This window comes from Oryctolagus cuniculus, chromosome 4 (genome assembly GCF_964237555.1).
Source record: "Oryctolagus cuniculus chromosome 4, mOryCun1.1, whole genome shotgun sequence".
Classification (NCBI taxonomy): Eukaryota; Metazoa; Chordata; class Mammalia; order Lagomorpha; family Leporidae; genus Oryctolagus; species Oryctolagus cuniculus.
The window spans coordinates 3,100,054-3,122,760 of record NC_091435.1 but is presented as its reverse complement, the minus strand read 5'-3'; the positions used below and the strand labels follow the sequence as shown (position 1 = coordinate 3,122,760).

The window sequence follows — 22,707 nt, the reverse complement described above, 5'->3', positions numbered from 1 at the left end:
CCGTGTTTTCCCAGAGTTGCACACAGTAAACCTTAGTTTCTGGGGCTTTCCTAGCTCTCTCCAAGGAAGGAGGGGAGAGAAGTCCGCGTCCACACCGGCGCCCGTGCCGGCACAGATGTGGCTGTCTTTACCCTGGAAGAAACTCCACTGAGAAACAGCAGTGGGGCGGGACTGTGGCGTAGCGGGTAAAGCCGCCACCTGCAGGGCCGGCATCCCATATGGGCACCAGTTCCAGTCCCGGCTGCTCCACTTCCGATCCAGCTCTCTGCTGTGGCCTGGGAAAGCAGTAGAAGATGCCCTAGTCCTCGGGCCCCTGCACCCGCGTGGGAGACCTGGAAGAAGCTCCTGGCTCCTGACTTCGGATCAGCACAGCTCCGGCCATTGCCGCCTTTGGGGGAGTGAACCAGTGGATGGAAGACCTATTTCTTCCTCTCTCTGTCTCTGTCTGTAACTCTACCTCTCAAGTAAATAAACAGAATTTAAAAATAAATAAAAGAAACAGTGGCAAAACAAGCCGGCGACCTTTAGTCCACAGAACGAGAAGCGAAACCAAGGATAAGGGAGTTTATTTGCGACTGCAAACCAGCCTCACAAGGGACAGGCGATGCGAGCCAGCAGGCCCCGCCCGCGCCCCTCACTCCTGCAGGTCCGACTGTCTGCCCTCCTCTTCTTCGAAGCTGGCGTTGGCTGTGGAGAAAAGCCAAGCGTGAGCTGCCCCGCGGTCACCTGGTTCTGAAAGTCTTGGTTCACTAACAGCTCCTTTGCAACAAGGACGCTGTAATGATTAATCGTTTATCGGCAGCAACGGAGTGCTACATTTTCTCTCATTCATTCAGACTTCTCCAGGGTGCCTTTGGGTGCTACAGTCAGCAGGCAAAAGGGCTGTGGCGCAGTGGGTAAGGCTGCGGCCTGCGGCGCCGACATCCCATGTAGGCACCAGTCCGAGTCCCGGCTGCTCCACTTCCAAACCAGCTCCCTGCTAATGCGCCTGGGAAAGCAGTGGAAGATGCCCAAGTGCTTGGGCCCCTGCACCCACATGGGAGACCTGGAAGAAGCTCCCGGCCATTTGGGGAGTGAACCAGCAGATGGAAGACCCCTCTCTCTCTCTCCCTCCCTCTCTCTCTCTCTCTCTCTCTTTGTAACTCTGACTTTCAAATAAATCAATAAAAATTAACAAGGAAAAAAAGGCACATTCAGAGGCGATGCTAGGGCACGGGCCTTCACGCCGCGTCAGGAACTCTCTCGTGCCTGCACACAGCACCCAAAGCAGGCAGCTTCGTGGGCAGCGCGTTGTCTTGGCCCTCGCACTGTACCGTGCAGGTGAAGTCTGCAGCGCCCACTGCCGGCTGTGTTGGAGGAGAAACCCCGGGCGTGGGGCAGGTGTTGTGGCTCAGTGGGCGACGCCACCGCTGGGGACACTCAAGTCCCACATCAGAGTGCGTGGGATCAAGTCCCGCCCCCACCCCAGTCCAGCTTCCCAAGGGTCCCTGCCCCTGCCATGGGAGACCCCGAGGGAGTCGGGCTCCTGGCTTCAGCCTGGCCCAGCCCTGGCTGCTGTGCACACAGGGGCATGAGCCAGTGGGGTTCTCTCCTTGTCCCTCTTTCTCTGTCTTTCTCCCTCTCTCTTTGCACCCCTCTCTTTCAAACAAACAAATATATATTTTAAGAGAAGCCGCAGGGGGCTCTCGGGTGTAATGTGGGGGCTGTGATGAGCACATTTTCTGTTTCTATGTTTGCATGGGACGCTTTGCCTCCAAGCCCACTTCTTCCTTGCTCAGGTTTCGTGGGAGGCCCTGGGGACCCTGGGGCTGGGGAACCCCTGCTGTGGGGCTGCCCTGTGCCCTGTGGGGTGTTTGTGTCCCCAGCGGGGACGATATGAGGAGCACCCCCCTCCCTGGCCCTCAAGTCTCCCACACTGCTGGTGTCCCTGTGGGCCATGGCTGGGTGACGGCGACACTCTCTGACCGGGGCGGTGTCGGGAAGCTGCAGTGGCAGGGGCTGGCTGGCCCCAGATGGCATCAGCTCAGGACCAGGGACTCTCGCCCTCACTTGGGTCCCCTCCCTTCTCTATGCACATATCCCGGCCCATCCTCCCCCGGCCCCAGAGAAACTGGGGAAGCCAGGCCTGAATGGCGCCCCCCAGAGCTCCCCCAGGGCCTTTCCCCACGGCGCCCAGGATCAAATCGCAGCAAGAAAGGGCCAGGGCGGGGCTGTCATCCTCACCCCCACACACCCTGGGGTGCAGGGTCTCCTTCCTGGTCTCACCCATCCCGGTCCCCTCAGCGCCCCCCCCCCCCCCATCTTGAGACTCCTTCCCGGCAGGGCCACGGGCCGTGGTGACTTCACAGATTCCGGGGTGGGCCGTGCCTCGCCCCTGCACACCCTGAGGTCAAACCCAGCATCTCCCGGGCCGCCCACGGGTCTGCAGAGCAGCTGAGCGAGGCCCTGGACGCTGCGCCGGCTCCTGGGCTCCCCTGTGGGCCTGGGCCTGCAGGCACCCTTGTCGCCCACCTTACACGAATGGGACAGAAGCAGGATGCACCGTCCTGGCTACCGACTCCCAAGCCAGGTTTCCACTCAGTCAGGTGGGGCCCTGGATCGGGGGGCTGAGTCTGGGGGGGAGGGCAGCAGGTGACCCCCAGCCCCAAGCCCTTCCCAGGTGACCTTCCCCCTACAACAAGGAGCAGCCTCCATCGGACGGGAGACACTGGGAGAAGATCCTCCAGGCTCTCTGGCCGTGCACAAGTCTGGAAGCTTCTGTCTAGGCCAGCCCATGGGTGCGGATTTGCCCTCAGCTCTGACCGAGGTGCCTGGACTCAGCGCTACCCCCAACGCGGGGGGGGCCTGGGCTGTACACCTGTGACTCTGCAGGGTAAAGGTCACGGGACAAAACCACGCGTCCACTTCTCCAGCGGGCGGCCCCCCGCGGGAGCGGACGTGAGCGCCACCGCGGCCGGGGGCGGCACCCGGCAAGGCTTGCCGGAGGCCCTGAGCCGGGGTGACCTCCCCACAGGGGCTCCCGGCGCTGCGGGGGGCGTGTCCTCACCCTGGTCCACGTCGTAGCCGAACTCCCGGTTGTCGTCCCTGAACACGTCGGCGTCCTCGTCCCCCGGCCGCATCTCCATCTCGCCCTCGAACCCCTCCAGGAGGCCCTGGCTCTCCTCCGTGTCCTCGCCGATGCCTGGGGGGCGACAGAGGACGCGAGGGCTGAGGGCGGGGGAACGCAGGGGACCGTGTGGGGGTGCGGGGGGCGGCGGCCTCCCCTGGCCTGGCCAGCGCCTGCCCCCGCCTCCTGGGCACACACGTATCACACAGGCGTCACCACCAGGGGCCGAGACCCGAGCACGAGCTGGCCACAGGCACCCGAGCCGGCTTTCCGGCGTGGCAGAGCACGGGACCACCCCCCGCGCCGTGTGGCCGCCGTGGAGAAGGGCTGCCCGGTCCTTCTCGTCACAGCCGGGGTCACGCCCACAGCCAGGCTCTGCCCCGGGCGAGGGGCGGAAGGGCCCGCCTCCCGCTCACGTCTCCCTGTGTGCTCCGTCCACCTCCTCTCCCTCGCTGGGGGTGTCTGGTCCCAAAGGCTCCCCGGCCCCACCTCCACCCTCCACCAGCCGGAGAAGAGGGAGTCGACCACCCGCAGCGGCTCCGCACCCTCGGTCCGCGGGGTCTCCTCCTGGCCAGGTCCCTCCGACGGGGCCTGCTCCTTGGGGAGCGTCGGCGTCCACAGGGCCAGTTCCGTGATCTTGGTGGCTTTCCATTTCGGGACGACCGCTACCAAAGCCTCCTCCTCCTCCTCCTCTTCTCCTCTCTCCTGGGCCAAAGCAGAAGCGAGAACTTAACGTCGTCTGTGCAGCCTTGCTCTGCAGTATCAGAAGTGAAGGGACGAACAGCACGGGTCCCGCAGTGCGTCTGAGCCTTTGCCCGGCACCGCTCAGGGTTCGGACGTCAGCCGGCTCCTCCCAGAATCCCTGACGGTTGCAAACAGCTCCCCGGGGGCCGGGGTGAGAGCAGGAGCCGGCAGCGAGGCTCGTGGGCTCTGCACTGTCGGCAGCCGTCAAGGAGGGGCCCAGGCTAAGCGGCCTTTGTCTCCCGGCTCCACGTTTAGTTAAACAAACAGCATGACAACCTCGGGGTAAGAAAGTTCTAGAAAGCTCTAAAGGGTTCGATCCGTGAGGCTCCGGGGTGCAGGGCGATGGACGCCAGGTCGGGCAGAGCAGCGCCTGGCCCTGAGCGTGGACCACGATGACGACGTCCACGCGCGTCCACGCGCGTCCACCACGGCCAGCACATCTTCCTGCCTCTTGGTTTGGCGACTCCCACAATTCCCTGCACCTGTGGAAGCTTCTCTGTGACGCAGTGACAGCACCCAGGACAGAACACGGCAGGTGTCGCCCCCCCAGCCTCCACCGGAACCCCCAGAGGGCCCCGCCAGACTGCAGGGGCTCTGGCTTGGCAGTCCGGGGTGGGGCTCCAGCATTTGTGAGTTTATCAGAGTGCGGGGGGCGCTGGCGGAGCAGCCTCTGCCCCCACCACGAACCAGCAGATCTGCCAGAACCCGACAGGCGCCCTCCCCCGGGGAAGCTGCGGCCCCAGCTCCCACAGCCTGTCCGCCCAGTTACACCCACTGCCGGGTCCAGCTGAGGTCAAGGGTCATTCCTTCCACGGGAGAGACCTTGAGGGGCTGTGGGGTCGTGTCCCAGGTCAGCAATGGGCCCCAGGGCCCCTGTGTGCCCGCCTCAGCGTCCTGGCACAGCTGCCTCGGGGCTGGGAGCTGAACCGTGTCACCCACCCCACAGAAACGAACGCATGCTGGACCCCTAAGCTCAGGCCAGGGCTCACAGCCAAGTTCAAATGAAGTTAAGAAGAGGGGCCCAGTCCAAAACGGCTGTGGTTCACCCACAGAGCAGGGATCTGGACCCAGAGACACAGTGGCACAGGGGAGACGGCCATCAGCCGCCTGGGAGAGCGGCCTGGGGCCAAGCAGCTGGCCCACACCTTGACTCTGCCTGCCGGAGCCGCCCACGGAGCGGCCCTCACATGTCATATATCACGGAGAGGTGAAAGCAGCCGACATTGCCGAGAAGGGACCAGGCCAGGGAGCTGCAATGGACTGGCTTCTGTCTGTCGAGTGGTTACCAGTAAGATGGCTTAGTACTTAACCGCCGCAGAGGGCCAGCTCGGGCTCAGGGGCGCAGGCGGCCCAAGCAGGGGACGGTGCGGTCGCCCCAAGCCCACCGCCGTGGAGGGAAGGCAGTTCCCAGCCCACGTCCGGCGCGAGACACCCACAAACCTGGAGCGAGCTCACCGTTCGTCTCCGGGACCAGGCCCACTGCAGGGCTGCTGCCGCCGAATTCCTGTTTTTTGTTTGGTTTTTGCAGTGCTGCTCACAACCCACTGGAGCGAGTTCACACTTCACTGACGGCCGCAGCACACGCGTGGGACAGCAGTGCCCTGGGGCCAGCCTCAGCACAGGCTCCCGTCCACTGCCCTACACTTGGCCGCCAGAGGGCGTCGCTCGGCAGGGCTGCGTGCCAATAAAGCTTTATTTACAGAAACCAGAGTGGACGCTCCCGCACAGCCCGAGGTGGAGTTGAGGGAGGGCGGGGCGTAGAACCGTGCAGCCACTGCAGAGAAGGTGACCGCGCAGAATGGCCGGTCACGTGACCCAGCCGTCCACACCCAGGCACGCGCCCCAGAGACTTCAAAGCGGACGGCCACTCTCTGTAGCCCAGGTTAAGCTGCCACCTGGAACACCCCCAGGCCACGTCTGACGCCTTGTCGGTGTCCCGCCTACTCCACACCTCCAATCCAGCTTCCTGCTAATGCACCCGGCAGGCAACAGGTGGCGGCCCTGGTCCAGGGCCCCCGATGGACCCTGGATGGAGCTCCTGGCTCGTGGCTGCAGCCGGCTCAGCCTCAGCTGCTGCGGGCATTTGGGGAGTGAACCAGCTGATGGGAAAGTCTCTCTCTCTCTCTCTGCATTTCAAATAGATAAGCTTTGAAAAAGAATAAAAAAGCAAGACACACACATGTGCGCATGCACACACGCACACACACACACACACGTGTTCACTGTGGTAGCTTAAAGGTGGAAGCCACCCCAGTGTCCACCAGGAGGAGGACGGATGAGCAAAGCGTGGTCCAGCCACACAACGGAGCATCACTCAGCCACGTGAAGAAGGTGCTGCCGGCACGGCCGCACACGGATGAACTCGGGACACACGCTTAGTGCAGCAAGCCGGACACGGGAGCGCGGAGGCGGCGCCATGCCAGCCGTAGGCAGAATCTGGGGCGGGCAAGCCAGGTAAGGCGACGGCGCCGGGAGAGGGCAGCCGGGGCTGCTGCGGGGTTTCTGTCCCGGGAGCGAGCCAGGCTCAGAGCTGCGCGGCGCTGACGGCTGAGCCACACTAAGTCATTCAGTACTTACAAGTGGCTGGCTTCGTGACGCGTGCCCGCGCGACCTCACTAACAAACGAAGGAGACTCCCAGACATGGGACAGACTCCGGAGCACACACTGGGCATGGCCAAAGGAGCCTGGGGGCGTGGCCGGGGGGGGGAGGCGAGGGCCCTCCGAGGTCGCACACGGTGCCTCCAGACAGCGTCCCGGCCACGAGGGCCAGTGACGAGGGCGGCGTCAGCCCAGGGACTGCTGGGCGCAGAAGTTTCCTGGCTGAGGCTGGGTGGGCTTTGCACAGTTCTTGTCATCAGGCCAACACGCGTGAGCTCACAACTCCCAGCTGCGTTTCCTCGCTTCTGTTAGCGCTTGACACACGTGACTCCACACTGACTCTGCATGGGTGTGGGTGTGAGTGTGCGTGTCCATGGGTGAGCCCTGCGCACACGTATGTGTGCATGTATGTCTGTCTGAGTGTGCATTTCTGTGTGTGTGTGAGTGTAAGTGTGCAGGTCCATGTGTGAGCCCTGCGCACACGTATGTGTGCATGTATGTCTGTGTGAGTGTGCATTTATGTGCGTGTGAGTGCAAGTGGGCTCTGTGTAGGTGTGCATGTCTGTGCATGTGCAAGTCTGCGTGTGTGTCTGTCTCTATGTGTGTGTGTCAGTGTACATGTATGGTTGTGTGCATCAAGTTAATTCAAGCAGGTGGAGAGCCAGGTTTGGCGGTGACCGTGGTCCGCCAGCCCCTGCTCTGGAGGGCGTGCATCCCCTTACGGGGGGGGGCGTCTCTCGGGCAGCACAGCCCACGCATGCCCAGGGGACAGGAGCGGCCTGGCGTCGTGGGTGGTTTCCTGCACCGCGGCAGTGCAGCCGTGACCGGCGACAGAGGACGAAAGCCCCTCCCCCAGCAGTAGCCGGGGACAGCGCTGCTCCCCGTTAGCCCAGAGGCAGCTGTGCCGGTCACCTCGGCCAGGGAGGGACGGTGCCCCAGGCTCTGCTTCCGGACTCCAGCCAGCAGTCGGCCCTGCGAATCTGCCCCATCTCTGACAAACACTGGAGTGTGGTCCTGAGTCACGCGGGCTGCGATTTGAGCCCAGCAGGGCCGTGACGGCCAGGGTGCGATGCTGATGAACCAAGAAACAGTGGGAGACACTTGAGTGTGGCTCGGCTCTCGGGAAATGGGCCCCGCTGAGCCCGCAGGCGTGATCAACTGCCTGATCTCCCATGGTCTCCGGGGCCTGTTTGAATGCAGGGGCTTTCCCTGCCCGGGTGTCTGTGACAGCACAGCACCGGCTCCCCATCAGCACCGCCCCCTCCCATGTACTCCTGCCCTTTCCACTCCCCCCACCCTGAAACGCCGCCTTCTCCAGTTTCCCCAGCAGAGGCTCAGCACACACAGCACAGGTGAGCCCTGCTGTCTGTCTCCCCACCAGGCACAAGAACTGCTCCGCAGGATGGCAGGCCAGATGCACCCCCCAGGGGTGGCAGGGACAATGGGGTCTGCCCAGGGCACAGGGAGGGGCCTCCCCACACGAGGAGGAGTCCAGGGAGAGCCCCAGACCCGTCACCGCCACAGTCGCACATCGCACAGCGAGGCCAGCTCACGGCGGGTGGCCTCATGGGCAGACATGAACGCGGCGAGCGTGGGCCGCGTGGTCGAGGCTACGTCACGCTCCTCCGTGCTCTGTTAGGGGCAGGTGGCTTACGGGAAGCCGCCTGAAACCCAGGCTGTGGCATCCGGGCTTCAGGAAGAAGCCGTGCTCAGGCTGGGGTGGGGGGGTTGGGGGTGTCTCGTTGCAGGCAACGAAATCAAGCGCTCCAGTCACTTTCAGACCCTGCTCTGCCTGCGCGGCTCCCTCTTAAAATGCAAAGCTCCTTCCAGGGATCGCAAGTAAACAAAGAAGCCCAAGGCTCGAAGCTCGGAGCAAGGGCTGGTGCTGTGGCATAGCTGGTGAAGCTGCCACCTGCAATGCCGGCATCCGCTGGTTCAAGTCCCAGCTGCTCCTCTTCTGATCCAGCTCTCTGCTGTGGCCTGGGAAAGCAGTGGAGGATGGCCCAGGTCCTTGGGCCCCTGCACCCACATGGGAGACCTGGAAGAAGCTCCTGGCTCCTGGCTTTGGATCAGCGCCGCTCTGGCCATTGTGGCCAGTTGGGGAGTGAACCATCGGATGGAAGACCTCTCTCTCTCTCTCTCTCTCTCTGTCTCTCTCTCTCTGTAACTCTTTCAAATAAATAAATAAATCTTAAAAAAACTAGAAGCAAGGAAATCTAACTAAAGGCAGACATCAGCCCGACGTTAGCAGCGACAGGACCCAGAAGACACGCACAGAACCCCCTCCCCACCTCCCCGAGAACACGCCTGCACCTGGACGTCTTGAATGCCTGCATCAGTCGCCCAATGCTATGAGCCAGGGAAGGTCAGTGCAGGTCTCGTCCTCGCGTTTTCACAGGTGCAAGTCACTCACCCGGCACCCTGACTGTCGCCAGACACGCTGGTGACACGGCCACGGGTTCCGGGACCTAACCCTGTCCAGAACTCCCTGGCTCAGGACGGGCTGCTTCCTGGCCACAAAAGCCAGGTCTAGATGGCCATGGTAAAGTGAAAAAAATGGGGACCAGCACTGTGGCAAAATGACTTAAGCCAGTGCCGCAGTGCCAGCATCCCACATGGGCTCCGGTACGAGTCCCGGCTGCTCCGCTTCCGATCCAGCTCCCTGCTAATGAGCTGGGAAAGCAGCAGAAGATGCCCAAGTGCTTGGGCCCCTGTGCCCGTGTGGGAGACCCGGATGGAGCTCCAGGCTCCTGGCTCTGGCCTGGCCCATCCCTGGCCGTTGCAGCCATTTGGGGAGCGAACCAGCAGATGGAAGCTTGCACGCTTGCGTGCTGTCTCTCTCTCTCTCTCTCTCTCTCTCTCTCTCTCTCTCTGCCTGCACCTCGTCTCTCTGCAATTCTGCCTTTCAAATCTATAAATAAACTTCGATAATAATAATAATGTGAAGTGACGCCATTTGCTTCTGGCAACTTGACTGTGCACAGACGCGAGATTTCCCGGGGGTGGGCTGGGCTCGCGAGGTCAGCATGGTTGGCAGCTCCTTGGCCGAGGATCGGAGAGGAAGAGCTCGGTGTCCCGCACTTCCCACGTGCATCCCGCACTTCCCACATGTGTCCTGCACTTACCACGCGTGTTCCGCACTTCCCACGTGCGTCCCACACTTCCCACGTGTGTCCCACACTTACCATGTGTGCCCCGCACTTCCCACGTGTGTCCCACACTTACCACGTCTGTCAGGCGGTACTCTCCATGCTGCTCACACCCGATGTCAAACACGAACTTCCCAGGCCCCACGGGCTGCAGGCGAAGAGAAGGCAGAGGCTGCCGCGGTGCCACCCGCCCCACCCGCCCCAGCTCGCCTCCCCGGGCCGCGCACAGCCATCAGTGCACCACAGCCATCCGTGCGCCACAGCCGTCCATGCACCACAGCCGTTCCTGCACTACAGCTGTCCGTGCACACAGCCGTCCCTGCACCACAGCAGTCCATGCACACAGTTGTCCATGCACCACAGCCGTCCGTGCACACAACCATCCGTGCACATAGCCATCCGTGCACACAGCCGTCCGTGCACCACAGCCGTTCCTGCACCACAGCTGTCCGTGCACACAGCCGTCCCTGCACCACAGCAGTCCATGCACACAGTCGTCCATGCACCACAGCCGTCCGTGCACACAACCGTCCGTGCACATAGCCATCCGTGCACACAGCCGTCCATGCACCACAGCCGTCCGTGCACACAGCTGTCCATGCACCACAGCCATCCATGCACCACAGCCGTCCGTGCACACAGCCATCCGTGCACACAGCCGTCCGTGCACACAGCCGTCCGTGCAGAGCTCCGTGCTATTCACCCCCTAGAGCCCTCACACAGGTGAACCCATGAAGGGAAATTCTTACGCAGCTATACCACTGCTTTCCCTTATCGCTCTAGAATTCCTCACTCCTAAGCTAACAAACGTCCACATGGACCACATGGACTCTTCCTGGCCATATTCAAACATCTGCATCTTCTGGAAAGTTCCGCGGTCTGTAGCGGGAGCACAGACTCTGGTTCTTCCCCGACTCCCTGCCCCGCATCCCTCAGGGCTTGCAATGACTCCTGTATGGAGTGTGGCGCTGTCCCGGCCACCGGCGCCTGTCTGCACACTTCTCATCTATACGCCGCTAGCTGCCATCCCACGGCTCCAGTTAGTGCAACTTGTGTTTGTCAGCCAAACACTCCCCCAGGAGCTAGAAGCCAGCAGTAAAAATGTGGGGAAAAGACTGACCTCACCAACGGTCAGGGAGAGGCACCCTGGGAGGGGGGCGGGACAGTCACTCCCAGCAGATTTGAAGGACAAATAACAAAAGTTATTGGCTGGTCATCGCTGGCGCTGAGGCCACTTCGCGGCCAAGAGGCGCAGACCAGCGGGCGAGAGGCTGAGCCATCTGCCAGGGCAGCGCCAGTGTGGCTCAAGACGCCAGCACCGTGTGCCAGCACCTCCATCCCTTAACCTCACAAACGCTCCTGTCGGACGGCCAAACCACAACTATTCAATGCACCGGTCTTCAGTGGCCGTCAGCTCACCCCAGAACCGGGCGACGCGTCTGTAACGCGGGAGCGTTCAGGTGCACGGGGTGGGAGGGGCACGGAGGGGGCTGAGGACAACAGAACCCGAGGACACGGAGTGGACGGGTCACTTCGGAGGCCCTCCCCCTGTGAGGGATAACGTGGAGGTGACCGCTGGCCTCGTGCCTCTCTCCCGGGCCCCCTGGAAGGCCCAACACAGCTCACTTCCAGGTCGGTGATGGGATCTTTAGCGCGTGTGGCCCCAGCTGGACCTGGTGCAGGAGCTCGGTCCAAACCAAAGGCCTCCTACACATTTAACCCTCACAAACACACAGGGTGACAGGAGGTGTAGCTCTGTGTAGACTTTCGTGTCCCGACACGGTGCAATCCACTCAAGAAATCAAAACCCCCAAGCCATGCCCCGGTCAGCCGTCTGCACAGGACACGTGTGCACGTGACGCCCACGGGGTGTGTGCAAGGAGACCCCCTGGAGCCGGGGAGGCAGCGGGCGGCTTGGTCACCATTGCCGACACCAACTTCTGACGCTGTTGCGGCTCCACACACTCCTCCTCCCGGGACGCCCCACCCGGCGTGGGAGCCCCCGAGTCACACAGGGCTTCTCTGCATCCCAGAGGGTCCTGCCCACAAAGGGGTCCTCCAGACACAAGCGGGCAGCAGTGGGCACCGGGCATCGGAAGCCCCCGGCCCAGGCAGGGTGCTCAGGGCAGCCCTGACGTCCCTGCGGGGCGGGGGGAGCTGGGGGTCTTCCTCTCCCCAGCAGGAAACGGTTCTCTGCTGGTGCACGTAGAAAGAACACCCCCATCCCACAGGACAATGCCAAAGACCCCAGGGCTTTGCGCTGAGGCAGAGGAGGGGCTGCGCGTCTGCCCCAGCCCTCCCCCACCCCACTGTGGGTGTGAGAGGCCGCGTGCCCCCAGCTGTAGGCAGCGGGAGTTCAGCGCTCTCCATCCACACCCCCCGGGAGGAGGCCCCGCCCACCACGCCGCAAGCTGGTTTCCCAGCGACTTACGTTTTTGTTCAGGAACTTGCCCTGGTACCTGTGGTTCAGGTGGATGAGCTCGGCCGCGCCCTCCTGCTGTCCATTCACCCAGGTACCGACGTACTTACTGCCCGTCTCCGCGTAGAAATAGGTGCCTTGCCCGTGCCTGGTCACAACAAGGGGCACAGGGCAGTCTGTCCCAGCCTCGGGGGAAGCCCCCCAGGTTGTCACCCGCACTGTGGACGTGAGGGTGGCCCAGGGTGGCCCAGCAGGGGGCAGGTGCATGACTAAGGGGGCTCAGGGACAGTAAGGGGACGCAGAGGTCAGCATCACCAGGGGCAGCCGCCTCCTGCCTTCCCCGGGAGGAGGCAGAGACCCCGAGAGCCGTGCTCCCATCCCCCAGACAGCCCCTCGGTGCTCCCCACCCCCGGGGGCTCGCGGCTGAAGGCTCCACGTGTTCCGGGGGAGACGGCCGCTGCTGAAGCTGCACCTGGCCAGCCAGGCTTCCCACCGCGAGCTGCCCTGGCCCCCATGGAAAGCCTGGAGCCGGCAGAGCTGCTGAGGGGCTTTGTTGTGACGAGAGACATTTCTTAGGGAGTGAAACGGCCCAGAGACATCCCCGCAAGACGGAAGACCCCCAGCGCACCTTTGGTGAGCGAACCACTCTCCGGTGTAGGTGTCGTTGTTGACGTAATAGTACACGCCGTGGCCGTGCCTCTGGTCGTCGGCCCACTCCCCTGGAGGGTGACACAGGGCAGGCCCGGGTGAGGGGCAGTGGCTGGGAGGGCCTGGCACCGCGCCCCACAGAGCTCTGCCCGCGGCTCCTCCCGCTTCCCCCCATGCTCCATCGTCTTGCGCCAGGGGACCTGGCCTGGCCGAGCCATTTGGCAGGCTGACAGGGGAGGGCTCGGCGAGGATGGAGAAGCCACCTGTGCAGACCAGGGCCCACGGCTGACCTCAGCCAGGGCGACACAGGCCTCTCACCGATGACCCCAACACTGCATTCACCCCGCGGCTGCTCAGTGGCCCAGCAGCAACTGCGTGGCTCCTTAAGAGTTGGGGGGATTCCCAAGGTCCCCAAAGTCTGTGTGCAGGGTCAGCGGTGACCGGGGTTGCGCGGCAGGGGCCTGGCCTGGTGACAGCTCAGATGTCCCGGGGTGGGCAGGGGGAGGCCTTTAGGCCGTGAGGGGTGGGGGAGTCCCTGCCAGGGGCTGGTTGTCTCCGCCAGGCAGGGCGCGTCCCCTCTGCCCGCCAGCTCGCGGGGGGCACTCCCTCCCCCGCACCCTGTCATCGCCAACTCCAGGAGGCTCCAGGCCGAGCCTGGACTGTGACCCTCCGAACTCCGAACACGAGGGCCCCTCATTCCCTCCCAAGTTGCTCCTCCAGGGCCTTGTTAGAGCAACAGAAAACCTGGCCAGTCCCACCGTCTGCCAGCACCACACTCTGGCTCCCACCCAGCTGCCTGGCTCCCCTCACCTGCTGGCCCAGCCACACCACCCGGCCCCACCCCCTGCGTGGCCTTGTCCCTCGCCTGGGCGGCCCTGTCCACCCGGCCCCGCCCCCTGCACGGCCTTGTCCCTCGCCTGGGCGGCCCTGTCCACCCGGCCCCGCCCCCTGCACGGCCTTGTCCCTCGCCTGGGCGGCCCTGTCCACCCGGCCCCACCCCCTGCGTGGCCTTGTCCCTCGCCTGGGTGGCCCTGTCCACCCGGCCCCGCCCCCTGCACGGCCTTGTCCCTCGCCTGGGCGGCCCTGTCCACCCAGCCCCACCCCCTGCACGGCCTTGTCCCTCGCCTGGGCGGCCCTGTCCACCCGGCCCCGCGCCCTGCACGGCCTTGTCCCTCGCCTGGGCGGCCCTGTCCACCCGGCCCCACCCCCTGCGTGGCCTTGTCCCTCGCCTGGGCGGCCCTGTCCACCCGGCCCCACCCTGCGTGGCCTTGTCCCTTGCCTGGGCGGCCCTGTCCACCCGGCCCCGGCCCCTGCACGGCCTTGTCCCTCGCCTGGGCGGCCCTGTCCACCCGGGCCCGCGCCCTGCACGGCCTTGTCCCTCGCCTGGGCGGCCCTGTCCACCTGGCCCCGCCCCCTGCGTGGCCTTGTCCCTCGCCTGGGCAGCCCTGTCCACCCGGCCACACCGGCCACCTGCTCCTTTCAGGCAGGTGTGCAAGGAAACACTGAGATTCACAAGTGTCGTAAAGCCAGGGCGACTCCACGGCAAACCGGTGTCACCAGCTAAAGGCGTTCACCACGAGTCCCCGAGCCAGGAGAGCCGGGGCTCCTCCCAGCTTACAGCCACCTGGGAGGGAGACGGACAGGGCTTCCCTGACAGACAGCTTTCTTGAACACTCACACGACGCCAGGCGTGACTAGTCGCTGACGTGAACGACACTCTTCTAGACCGAGAATTGAAACAAAACCTAATTTGCTCGATTCGTTGATCCAAGGGTGAAAACAAGTCAGCGTCCTGGTCTAAGAAAGGGCCTCAAGCCGTGCTCGCGTGCAGGCCTTCAAGGAGCCAGCAGCGTCCACAGAGGCGGAAAGTCGAGCTGCCTTCTTGCAGACGCGGCAGACGCGGCACCCTTCTGGGTTCTGTAGTGTCCGGGGGGTTGTGAAGTTATTTACTTTGACTTCTCATGGCTAACGAAAATTCACCCCCACAGCCGCTCCTTCCTGACGCTCCAGGCTTCCGGGGGAGATCCACTTCCCCAGGCAGATGCACAGCGCTCGCTCTGCCGGGAAAAGGCCAACGATCGAAGCAACGTGCGGCATGAACGAGCGCCCAGTTTATCTACAAAAGCAGGTCCCGTCCCCCGAGCCACGCCACCATCTCCTGGGCTCTCTGGGAGGCGGCTGGGCCAACAGCTCGGGGAGCCGGGGAGCCGTCACTGGGCTGGGGAGGGCGCGGTGGACTGGGCACCCTCAGCAGGGGAGGGGCCGCGGCAGAGAGCGCCCCACTGATTCCCAGGGCCGGGTCCAAGCTCAGGGAGCATCCGGGGTGGGGGAGGGTGGCAGCATCTGAGGAAGAGGACGGGGTTCCATGACGGCCTGGGGGACAGGGACAGCAGGGGACAGGGACAGCAGGGGACGGGGACAGCAGGGGACAGGGACAGCAGGGGGCGGGGACAGCAGGGGAGAGGGACGGCAGGGGGACAGGGACAGCAGGGGACAGGGACAGCAGGGGGCGGGGACAGCAGGGGAGAGGGACAGCAGGGGACAGGGACAGCAGGGGACAGGGACGGCAGGGGACAGGGACAGCAGGGGGCGGGGACAGCAGGGGAGAGGGACGGCAGGGGACAGGGACAGCAGGGGGCGGGGACAGCAGGGGGGGCAGGGGAAGCACCCCAGAAGACAGAGGATTCAGCAAAACAGCCTTGGGCCTCTGGGACAGTGCGGGGACAAGTACAGTGGGGGGACAGGGACAGTGTGAGGACAAGCAGAGTGGGGGGACAAGCAGAGTGGGGGGACAAGCAGAGTGGGGGGACAGGCAGAGTGGGGGGACAAGTACAGTGGGGGGACAAGCAGAGTGGGGGGACAGGCAGAGTGGGGGGACAAGCAGAGTGGGGGGACAGGCAGAGTGGGGGGACAAGTACAGTGGGGGGACAAGCAGAGTGGGGGACAAGTACAGTGGGGGGACAGGGACAGTGGGGGGACAGGGACAGTGGGGGACAAGTACAGTGTGAGGACAAGCAGAGTGGGGGGACAGGCAGAGTGGGGGGACAGGCAGAGTGGGGGGACAAGCAGAGTGGGGGGACAGGCAGAGTGCCCCCTGCCCTGCCCCGAGGATGTGTCTGCGGTGACTGCCGGATGGCCAGCAGCCCCAGCACTTCTTCCCCACCACAGCCAGCTCCCTGTCCACAGGGTGGGGCTTTGGGCACCGTGGCCAGCTGGCTTCAGCTGACAGTGGCGACCTGGCCACTGGGCTCCTCCCAGCAGGAGACCACGACCGCATTGCCACGCCCCTCTGCTCTCAGGGGCAGCGGGACCGGAAAAACCTGCCGCGGATTTACAGAAAAATTTCAGAAACTGAAAAATTCAGTTGCAAAAAGTCGCTGGATTTCCCGCCGGGGAGTCAGGGTTTTTCCAGCCCTGCTCCGCCCGCAGACCACGGAGCCACCACGGAAAACCCGGCGGCAAGACAGACCCTGCCCCGCCGTGAACAGCATGTGGAAACTGTGTCACCGTGGCTTGAAATTTGCACTTTTTAAAAAAAGTCTTTCGCCTCTGATGTCATCTTAGCAGCCGCATTTCTCTCTTGAGTAACCCCCACGCTGGCTGCCCTCTGGGTTTTCCCCTGGGAGGGGCACTGTGTCCCTTACAAAGCTCTGCCATCAGTACCAAGGCAGATGGGGCCCCCGGGCCCGGCCCCCTGGTGGCTAAACACCCCCGCCCCCCCCAGGCTGGTCAGTGTGGTCTCACCTAGATGGCCCCCTCTGCCAGGGCAGCCAAACTCAGAAGAGAGGAACTAAGGTTGGTGGGGAAACTGCTCTGAGCCGGTACGGGGCGTCCCCTCCCCCACCCCGCACTCGCCATAGGCCTGGGTCTGCACACCCCGGGAGCCCCAGCAGAGCGGCGCGTTTCCTCCCAGAGGAGCCGGCTCTGCCTCGCGTTGCCCTCCCTCCCAAGTCTCATTGTGGACAGGCAGAGTGGACAGTGAGAGAGAGAAACAGAGAGAAAGGTCTTCCTTTGCCGTTGGTTCACCCTCCAATGGCCGCCGCAGCCGGCGCACTGTGCTGATCCGAAGGCAGGAGCCAGGTGCTTTTCCTGGTCTCCCATGGGGTGCAGGGCCCAAGCACCTGGGCCATCCTCCACTGCTTTCCCTGGCCACAGCAGAGAGCTGGCCTGGAAGAGGGGCAACCGGGACAGAATCTGGCGCCCCGACCAGGACTAGAACCCGGTGTGCCGGCGCCGCAAGGTGGAGGATTAGCCTAGTGAGCCGCGGCGCCGGCTCATTGTGGACCTTGGATGAGTTCTGGTGGGCGGGCAGCAAGACCAGCGTCAGAGAGCCACACCCTCTCTGCCTTCCCAGCCTGAGACCCTCAGGTGCCCCCACCCACCCCCAAGCTTCCAAATCTGCACGGGTGGCCCCACCCGCCCCCAACACCGGGCTTCCAGCCTCCTGCCTCCGGTGGCCTCACCTCCCAGCGGCCCCCACCCTGCCCGCTGGAGCTCCTGCTCCCTCCTGGGCCACCTCGTGGGACACGCGGGCCCTTGGTGGCGGTCGCCAGCCTGTGGTTGAAAGATGACTGACTTACGGACCTGAGGTTAGTGCCGCACGCAGCCCCTGAGTCCGGTTTCCATCACCGTCTTGGAGGAATGAGGCGCTTTCCTGGGCTGCGGTGGGAGGAGGGCTCCCGAGGCAGGTGCTGCACCTGTCCCCTGTGGGGCTGCAAGCCATCCCGACTGTTTCCAGGCGACCGTGTGCATTAGTGCGGCTCCGACAGCAAAGTGTCAGGCCACTGTCCCTAGCACAGAGCTCCGGAAATCCTTGGAGCTTCCCGGGGGGACGGAACGTCACTCACAGGGAGCCAGCCTGCAGGAGGAGCTGCTGCTGGGAGGCCCTGAGGGTGGGCGTGCTCAGTCCCTTCTGCAGCCTCGCGCGCTGGGGCGGGGGCTGCTCCGTGAGAACCCGGGGGCCCTGGGCTCTGATGGCCGGCCGTGTCTCTGTGCACAGCTGGGTCTCCACAGAGTGCCCACAAACCTGCCTCCCAATCCAGACCCCAATCTCCAGCCTTGGTCCCCAGGGGACCCACACTCTGTCCAGCACGGCTACGAATCGCAGCTCCTGCACCCGCTCCGCAGGCACACAGACCCCAGGGGAGCGTGAATCCTGCCAGTTTCCCGTGACGGGAATGAGACGGACGGGGATTGGCAATCCAGATACACACTCCCGTGACACTTCCCGTCCCAGCCGCTCCGCTTCCGACCCAGCTCCCCACTAGTGTGTCTAGGAGGCAGCAGATGGTGGCTCCAGTCCTTGAGACCCTGCCCCCACGTGGAAGACCCGGATGAAGCTCCCGGCTCCTGGCTTCCGCCTGGCCCAGCCCTGGCCGCTGCAGCCACTGGGGGAGTGAACCGGTGGATGGGAGATCTCTGTGTGTCACTGTGCCTTTCAAATAAGTGAACGGGGCCTGGGGAGCACGAGCCCAGGTGCGGGTGCGAGTCACGCCACGTGGCAGTGGTACAGGGGCAGCGGTGAGGCTCGGACAAGGAGCTCCGGAGACGCTGGCTCGGGGCGGGGGACTACGGCTGAGATAGGCGAAGCCCGGCTCACAAGGCAGAGGCCACCAAGGCAACACCCCGCCCTCAGAAGAGGGGCTGGAAGAAACACAGAACGGGGAGGCGGAGCCATGATGACAGACACCTGCCTTTCATTTCCTGCTCCTGGAGCAAGGCCCACCCCCAAGCTGGCCACAGGGACCGGATTTCCTGAATTAACTGCAAGCAAGGCTCTCTGGTTTCCATAGCAACCCCGTGACCACATTCCTGGACCAACCTAGAGGACCTGAGCCCTGGAGGACTGACAGACATAGGGGACCTGAGCCCTGGATGACTGACAGACATGGGGGACCTGACCCCTGGACGACTGACGGACGTGGAGGACCTGAGGCCTGGACGACTGACGGACGTGGAGGACCTGAGCCCTGGAGGACTGACCGACATGGGGGACCTGACCCCTGGACGACTGACCGACGTAGAGGACCTGAGCCCTGGACGACTGACGGACGTGGGGGACCTGAGCCCTGGAGGACTGACGGACGTGGGGGACCTGAGTCCTGGAGGACGGACGGACGTGGGGGACCTGAGCCTTGGAGGACTGACGGACGTGGGGGACCTGAGCCCTGGAGGACGGACGGACGTGGGGGACCTGAGCCCTGGATGACTGACGGACGTGGGGGACCTGAGCCCTGGAGGACGGACGGACGTGGGGGACCTGAGCCCTGGAGGACGGACGGACGTGGGGGACCTGAGCCTTGGAGGACTGACGGACGTGGGGGACCTGAGCCTTGGAGGACGGACGGACGTGGGGGACCTGAGCCTTGGAGGACTGACGGACGTGGGGGACCTGAGCCTTGGAGGACGGACGGACGTGAGGGACCTGAGCCTTGGAGGACGGACGGACGTGGGGGACCTGAGCCTTGGAGGACGGACGGACGTGGGGGACCTGAGCCTTGGAGGACTGACGGACGTGGGGGACCTGAGCCCTGGAGGACGGACGGACGTGGGGGACCTGAGCCCTGGACGACTGACCGACATAGAGAACCTGAGCCCCGGGCCACTCTCAGACATGGGGGACCTGAGCCCTGGACGACTGATGGACGTGGGGGACCTGAGCCCTGGACGACTGACCAACGTAGAGGACCTGAGCCCGCTGTGCCTCGCAGGCGAGTGGAGGCAGGGAAGGGAGACCGGGCCCGGGCTCTGCTCGCCGACCCCACTCTACCTTCGTACCGCGAGCCGTCCGGGTAGATGAAGGTGCCCTGGCCATGCTTCTTGTTCTTCACGTACTCTCCGATGTACCGAGCTCCGTTTTTAAACTTGTAGACGCCCTGAAACACAGCCGTCGGAGGGCCCCGTCACCCCCGATTCCACCTGTGCTGACGGCAATGGGACGCTGCCACTGGTTCTGACCTGGCCGTGTCTTTTCCCGAACTCATAGCTCCCTTCGTAAACGTCGCCGTTGGGCAGCCTCGCTTTCCCGTGCCCGTGCCGCTCGCCTGCCTCATTCCGCTCCCCCTCGTACTCCTGGGGGAGAGAAGTGGAGAGAGCTGCGGCTCCCGCCCGTCCAGTGCCACGAGTTCCGTGGACACGGTGCTGGGGAAACCCTCCCGATCCTGGGCGCCACGCTCAGTCGGCCCGGGAGGGGAACCGACTCGCGTGTGGGTGCATGGGGGCGCGGGGGACGCCCCCTCCCCGGACAGCTGCACTTGTGACCCTCCGAGAACCCTTTATACCGGAAGCAGATTGACCGAATTGCGAAACCTGGGGGTGGGACGGCCCCGCCCTGCACACACCTGCCCTGCACGCACCTCTTCCTGGCTCCCCCCAGTGCTACCGGACCAAGGGCAAATACCTGAGTCTCCCCCAAGGCGCCCTCCCTTATCTGTGGCCTGAAGAGGCCTTTGCCCCCACCAAGGAAACTCAGACGACAGGGGGAGGGGTCCTGGGGGAGGGGTGCTCCGGTGTGCACTGGCTTGGTTTAGTTTACCTTATTTTTGCCTTAAAGATCTTATTTATTTATTTATTTATTTGAGAGGTAGAATTTCAGACGGCGGGGAGCAGGAGGTGGGGATAGGTCTTTCATCCGCTGGTTCACTCCCCAATTGGCCACAACGGCCGGAGCTGTGTCCATCTGAAGCCAGGAGCCAGGAGCTTCTTCCCGGTCTCCCACGTGGGTGCAGGGGCCCAAGCACTTGGCCCATCTTCCACTGCTTTCCCAGGCCAGGCCATAGCAGAGAGCAGGATCAGAAGTGGAGCAGCCGGGACTCAAACCAGCGCCCAGATGGGACGCCTTAGGTGGAGGCTTAGCCCACTGTCCAAGTGCCAGCTAAAATTCATCTTATTTTTAAACTGCCAATCAAGACTTAGGGTTCAAATACTCTCAGCAATACTCAGTAAATTTAAAAGTAAATCAATAAAAAATATAACACAAGCTCCCCAGGTCCCTAATTTTCCTGTCTTTCATAAAATAAACATTCCTTTGCACTTGGCCTCAGTATAGAGCACGTATAATAAATAATAAAGTGGGGGCTGGTGCTGTGGTGTAGTGGGTAAAGCCGCCTGCAGTGCCGGCATCCCAGGTGGGCACCAGCTTCGAGTCCCGGCTGCTGCACTCCCCGTCCAGCTCCCTGCTCATGCACCTGGGAAAGCAGCAGAAGACGGCCCGAGTGCTTGGGCCCCTGCACCCACGTGGGAGACCCGGAGGAAGCTCCTGGCCCCTGGCTACAGCCTGGGCCAGCCCCAGCCATCATGGCCATCTGGGGAGTGAAACAGCAGATGAAAGACCTCTCTCTCTCTCTCTCAATCTGTGTGTCTCCCTCTCTCTGTAACTCTGCCTTTCAAATAATAAAAAAATTTTTTTTAAAAATGGAATTTTTTTTAAGGTGAATGGAATTGGACATGTCTGGATTTATTACAACACAAACACAGACACCGATATTACAAACGTCAGACTCGGGCAGGTTAGGTCACTGCTTGGGAGGCCGGCACTGGGAGTGCCTGGGGTGGATCTGCCACCCACGTGGGAGACCCAGATGGAGCTCCTGGCTCCTGACTTCAGCCTGGCCCAGTCCTGGCTGTTCCAGGCATCTGGAGTGAACCAGTGGACGGAAGCTCGTTCGCTCCCTCTCTCCCTCTCTCTGTCACTCTACCTTTCAAATAAATAGGCAAATCACTTGAAAAACACTTGATTAACAAACACCTGTGCCATTCTTGCCCTTTCTAGCACCGTCTAACCCAGAACCTGCAGACTTGATTCAAGGTAGCACAGGGCACAGAAGGCCCCCGCCCGTCGGGAGAACCCCCACCACCACCACGCCAGGCACCTGCTGGAGCGGAGAAATCCTTCCAAGGGACCCCCGTGTGATCTGGACCTAATCTGTGGGCCCAGGAAAGCTACCCCTCGGTGGGAGGCCCAGGGCAGAGGCCAGGGAGGCAGCCGGGCCGCGCACATCGCGGGGAAGCCCGGTGGGGGTGCGAGCTCCGGGCTCGTGGGGGCTTCCGGCCGGCCGGGCGGGGCGCTGGGTCTGCAGGGCGGGCTCGCAGGGGGCAGGATGCTGCGGTGCGCTCTGAGCCCACGCCACACCCGCCGGGTGCCGATGCGGGGGCCCGCCTGGACACCCCGGCCCCCGCCTGGACACCCCGGCTCTCCGGGACTGCGGCTCGGGGTGACCCTCACCCCAAGATCGTTCTCTCTCTCTTCCTCTAGCTCTTCCGAGCCCAGGTCCGACATGGCCTCGGCCCGGCTCCGATCCCTGCAGGTAGGCACCGGCCACTCCCGCCGCCGCGTCGGCTGTCGCCATGGAGACGGGGCCAGCCGGGTCTCGCGCAGGTCCGGGATGCTAGGAGGAGAGCGCCTGGAGCAGCCACGGGCAGCCCCTCAGCCAATCACTGCCGAGGAAGAGGTGGGGGGCGGGCAAGAGGGCGTGGCGGTACGAGACGAGGAGCCACTGGTAGGCTTCGCGTACTGTCATACAACGGGAAGGGAGCCTCAGCCAATCCCCGTCGTGGAATAGATGGGAGGCGGGCAAGAGGGCGTGGCGAGAGACAGGGGAGGAAGTGCTGGAGGCCTTCGCGTGCTTTCATAGCAACGGGTAAGACCCCTCAGCCAATCGCCGCCAAGGAAGAGGCGGGGGGGAGGGGCAGGCAAGAGGGCGTGGCGGGAGGCGAGGGGCGGAGCCTCTGCCAGGCATCGCGTAGTATCATAGCAACGAGAAGTGGCCTCAGCCAATCGCCGTCGGGGATGGAGGACAGGAGGGCGTGAAGGGAGACCCGGACAGGAGCCACAGGAGGCCCTCGCGTGCTGTCATGGCAACGGGAAGGGCGCCTCGGCCAATCGCCGCCCGGGAAGGCGGTGGAGGCGGGGCCTAGGCGTCCCCAGTGGCCGTCGGGCTGCTTCGCGCGGACGCCGCGTCACGGCCCCCGGAACCCCCCGGCCGGGCTCTGGGACCTGGCGCTGCCCCTCCGCGCCCGGCCCTCGGCCCCTGGGCTCCTCAGC

At 63.8% G+C, this 22,707-nt stretch overlaps 1 protein-coding gene across 2 annotated transcripts; it reads right to left on the bottom strand.

Moving 5' to 3' along the window:
* Window positions 1-550: 550 nt before the first annotated feature.
* Window positions 551-22,061, bottom strand: RSPH1 (radial spoke head component 1). Of its 2 annotated transcripts, none has more exons than XM_051831503.2 (9): window positions 21,889-22,061; window positions 19,623-19,736; window positions 19,435-19,540; window positions 12,646-12,736; window positions 12,030-12,165; window positions 9,675-9,746; window positions 3,652-3,811; window positions 3,047-3,181; window positions 551-687 (listed from the first exon to the last, which is right to left on the bottom strand). In XM_051831503.2, the coding sequence occupies exons 1-9, from the start codon at window positions 21,940-21,942 to the stop codon at window positions 635-637; spliced, it is 921 nt and encodes a 306-aa protein (XP_051687463.1). In that variant the 5' UTR covers window positions 21,943-22,061; the 3' UTR covers window positions 551-634. The 2 variants fall into 2 exon arrangements, with proteins under 2 accessions (XP_051687463.1, XP_051687464.1); XM_051831504.2 differs by having other exon boundaries at window positions 3,652-3,808.
* Between the last annotated feature and the right edge of the window lie 646 nt (window positions 22,062-22,707).

Excerpts from the sequence above, each read along its gene's own strand:
- RSPH1 (XM_051831503.2), bottom strand. The coding sequence starts at position 21,942 with ATGTCGGACCTGGGCTCGGAAGAGCTAGAGGAAGAGAGAGAGAACGAT. Across the intron at positions 19,541-19,622 it reads TCGGGAAAAGACACGGCCAG|GGCGTCTACAAGTTTAAAAA; the intron begins GTCAGAACCAGT and ends GCTGTGTTTCAG. Across the intron at positions 12,737-19,434 it reads GGACGGCTCGCGGTACGAAG|GGGAGTGGGCCGACGACCAG; the intron begins GTAGAGTGGGGT and ends GTCACCCTCCAG.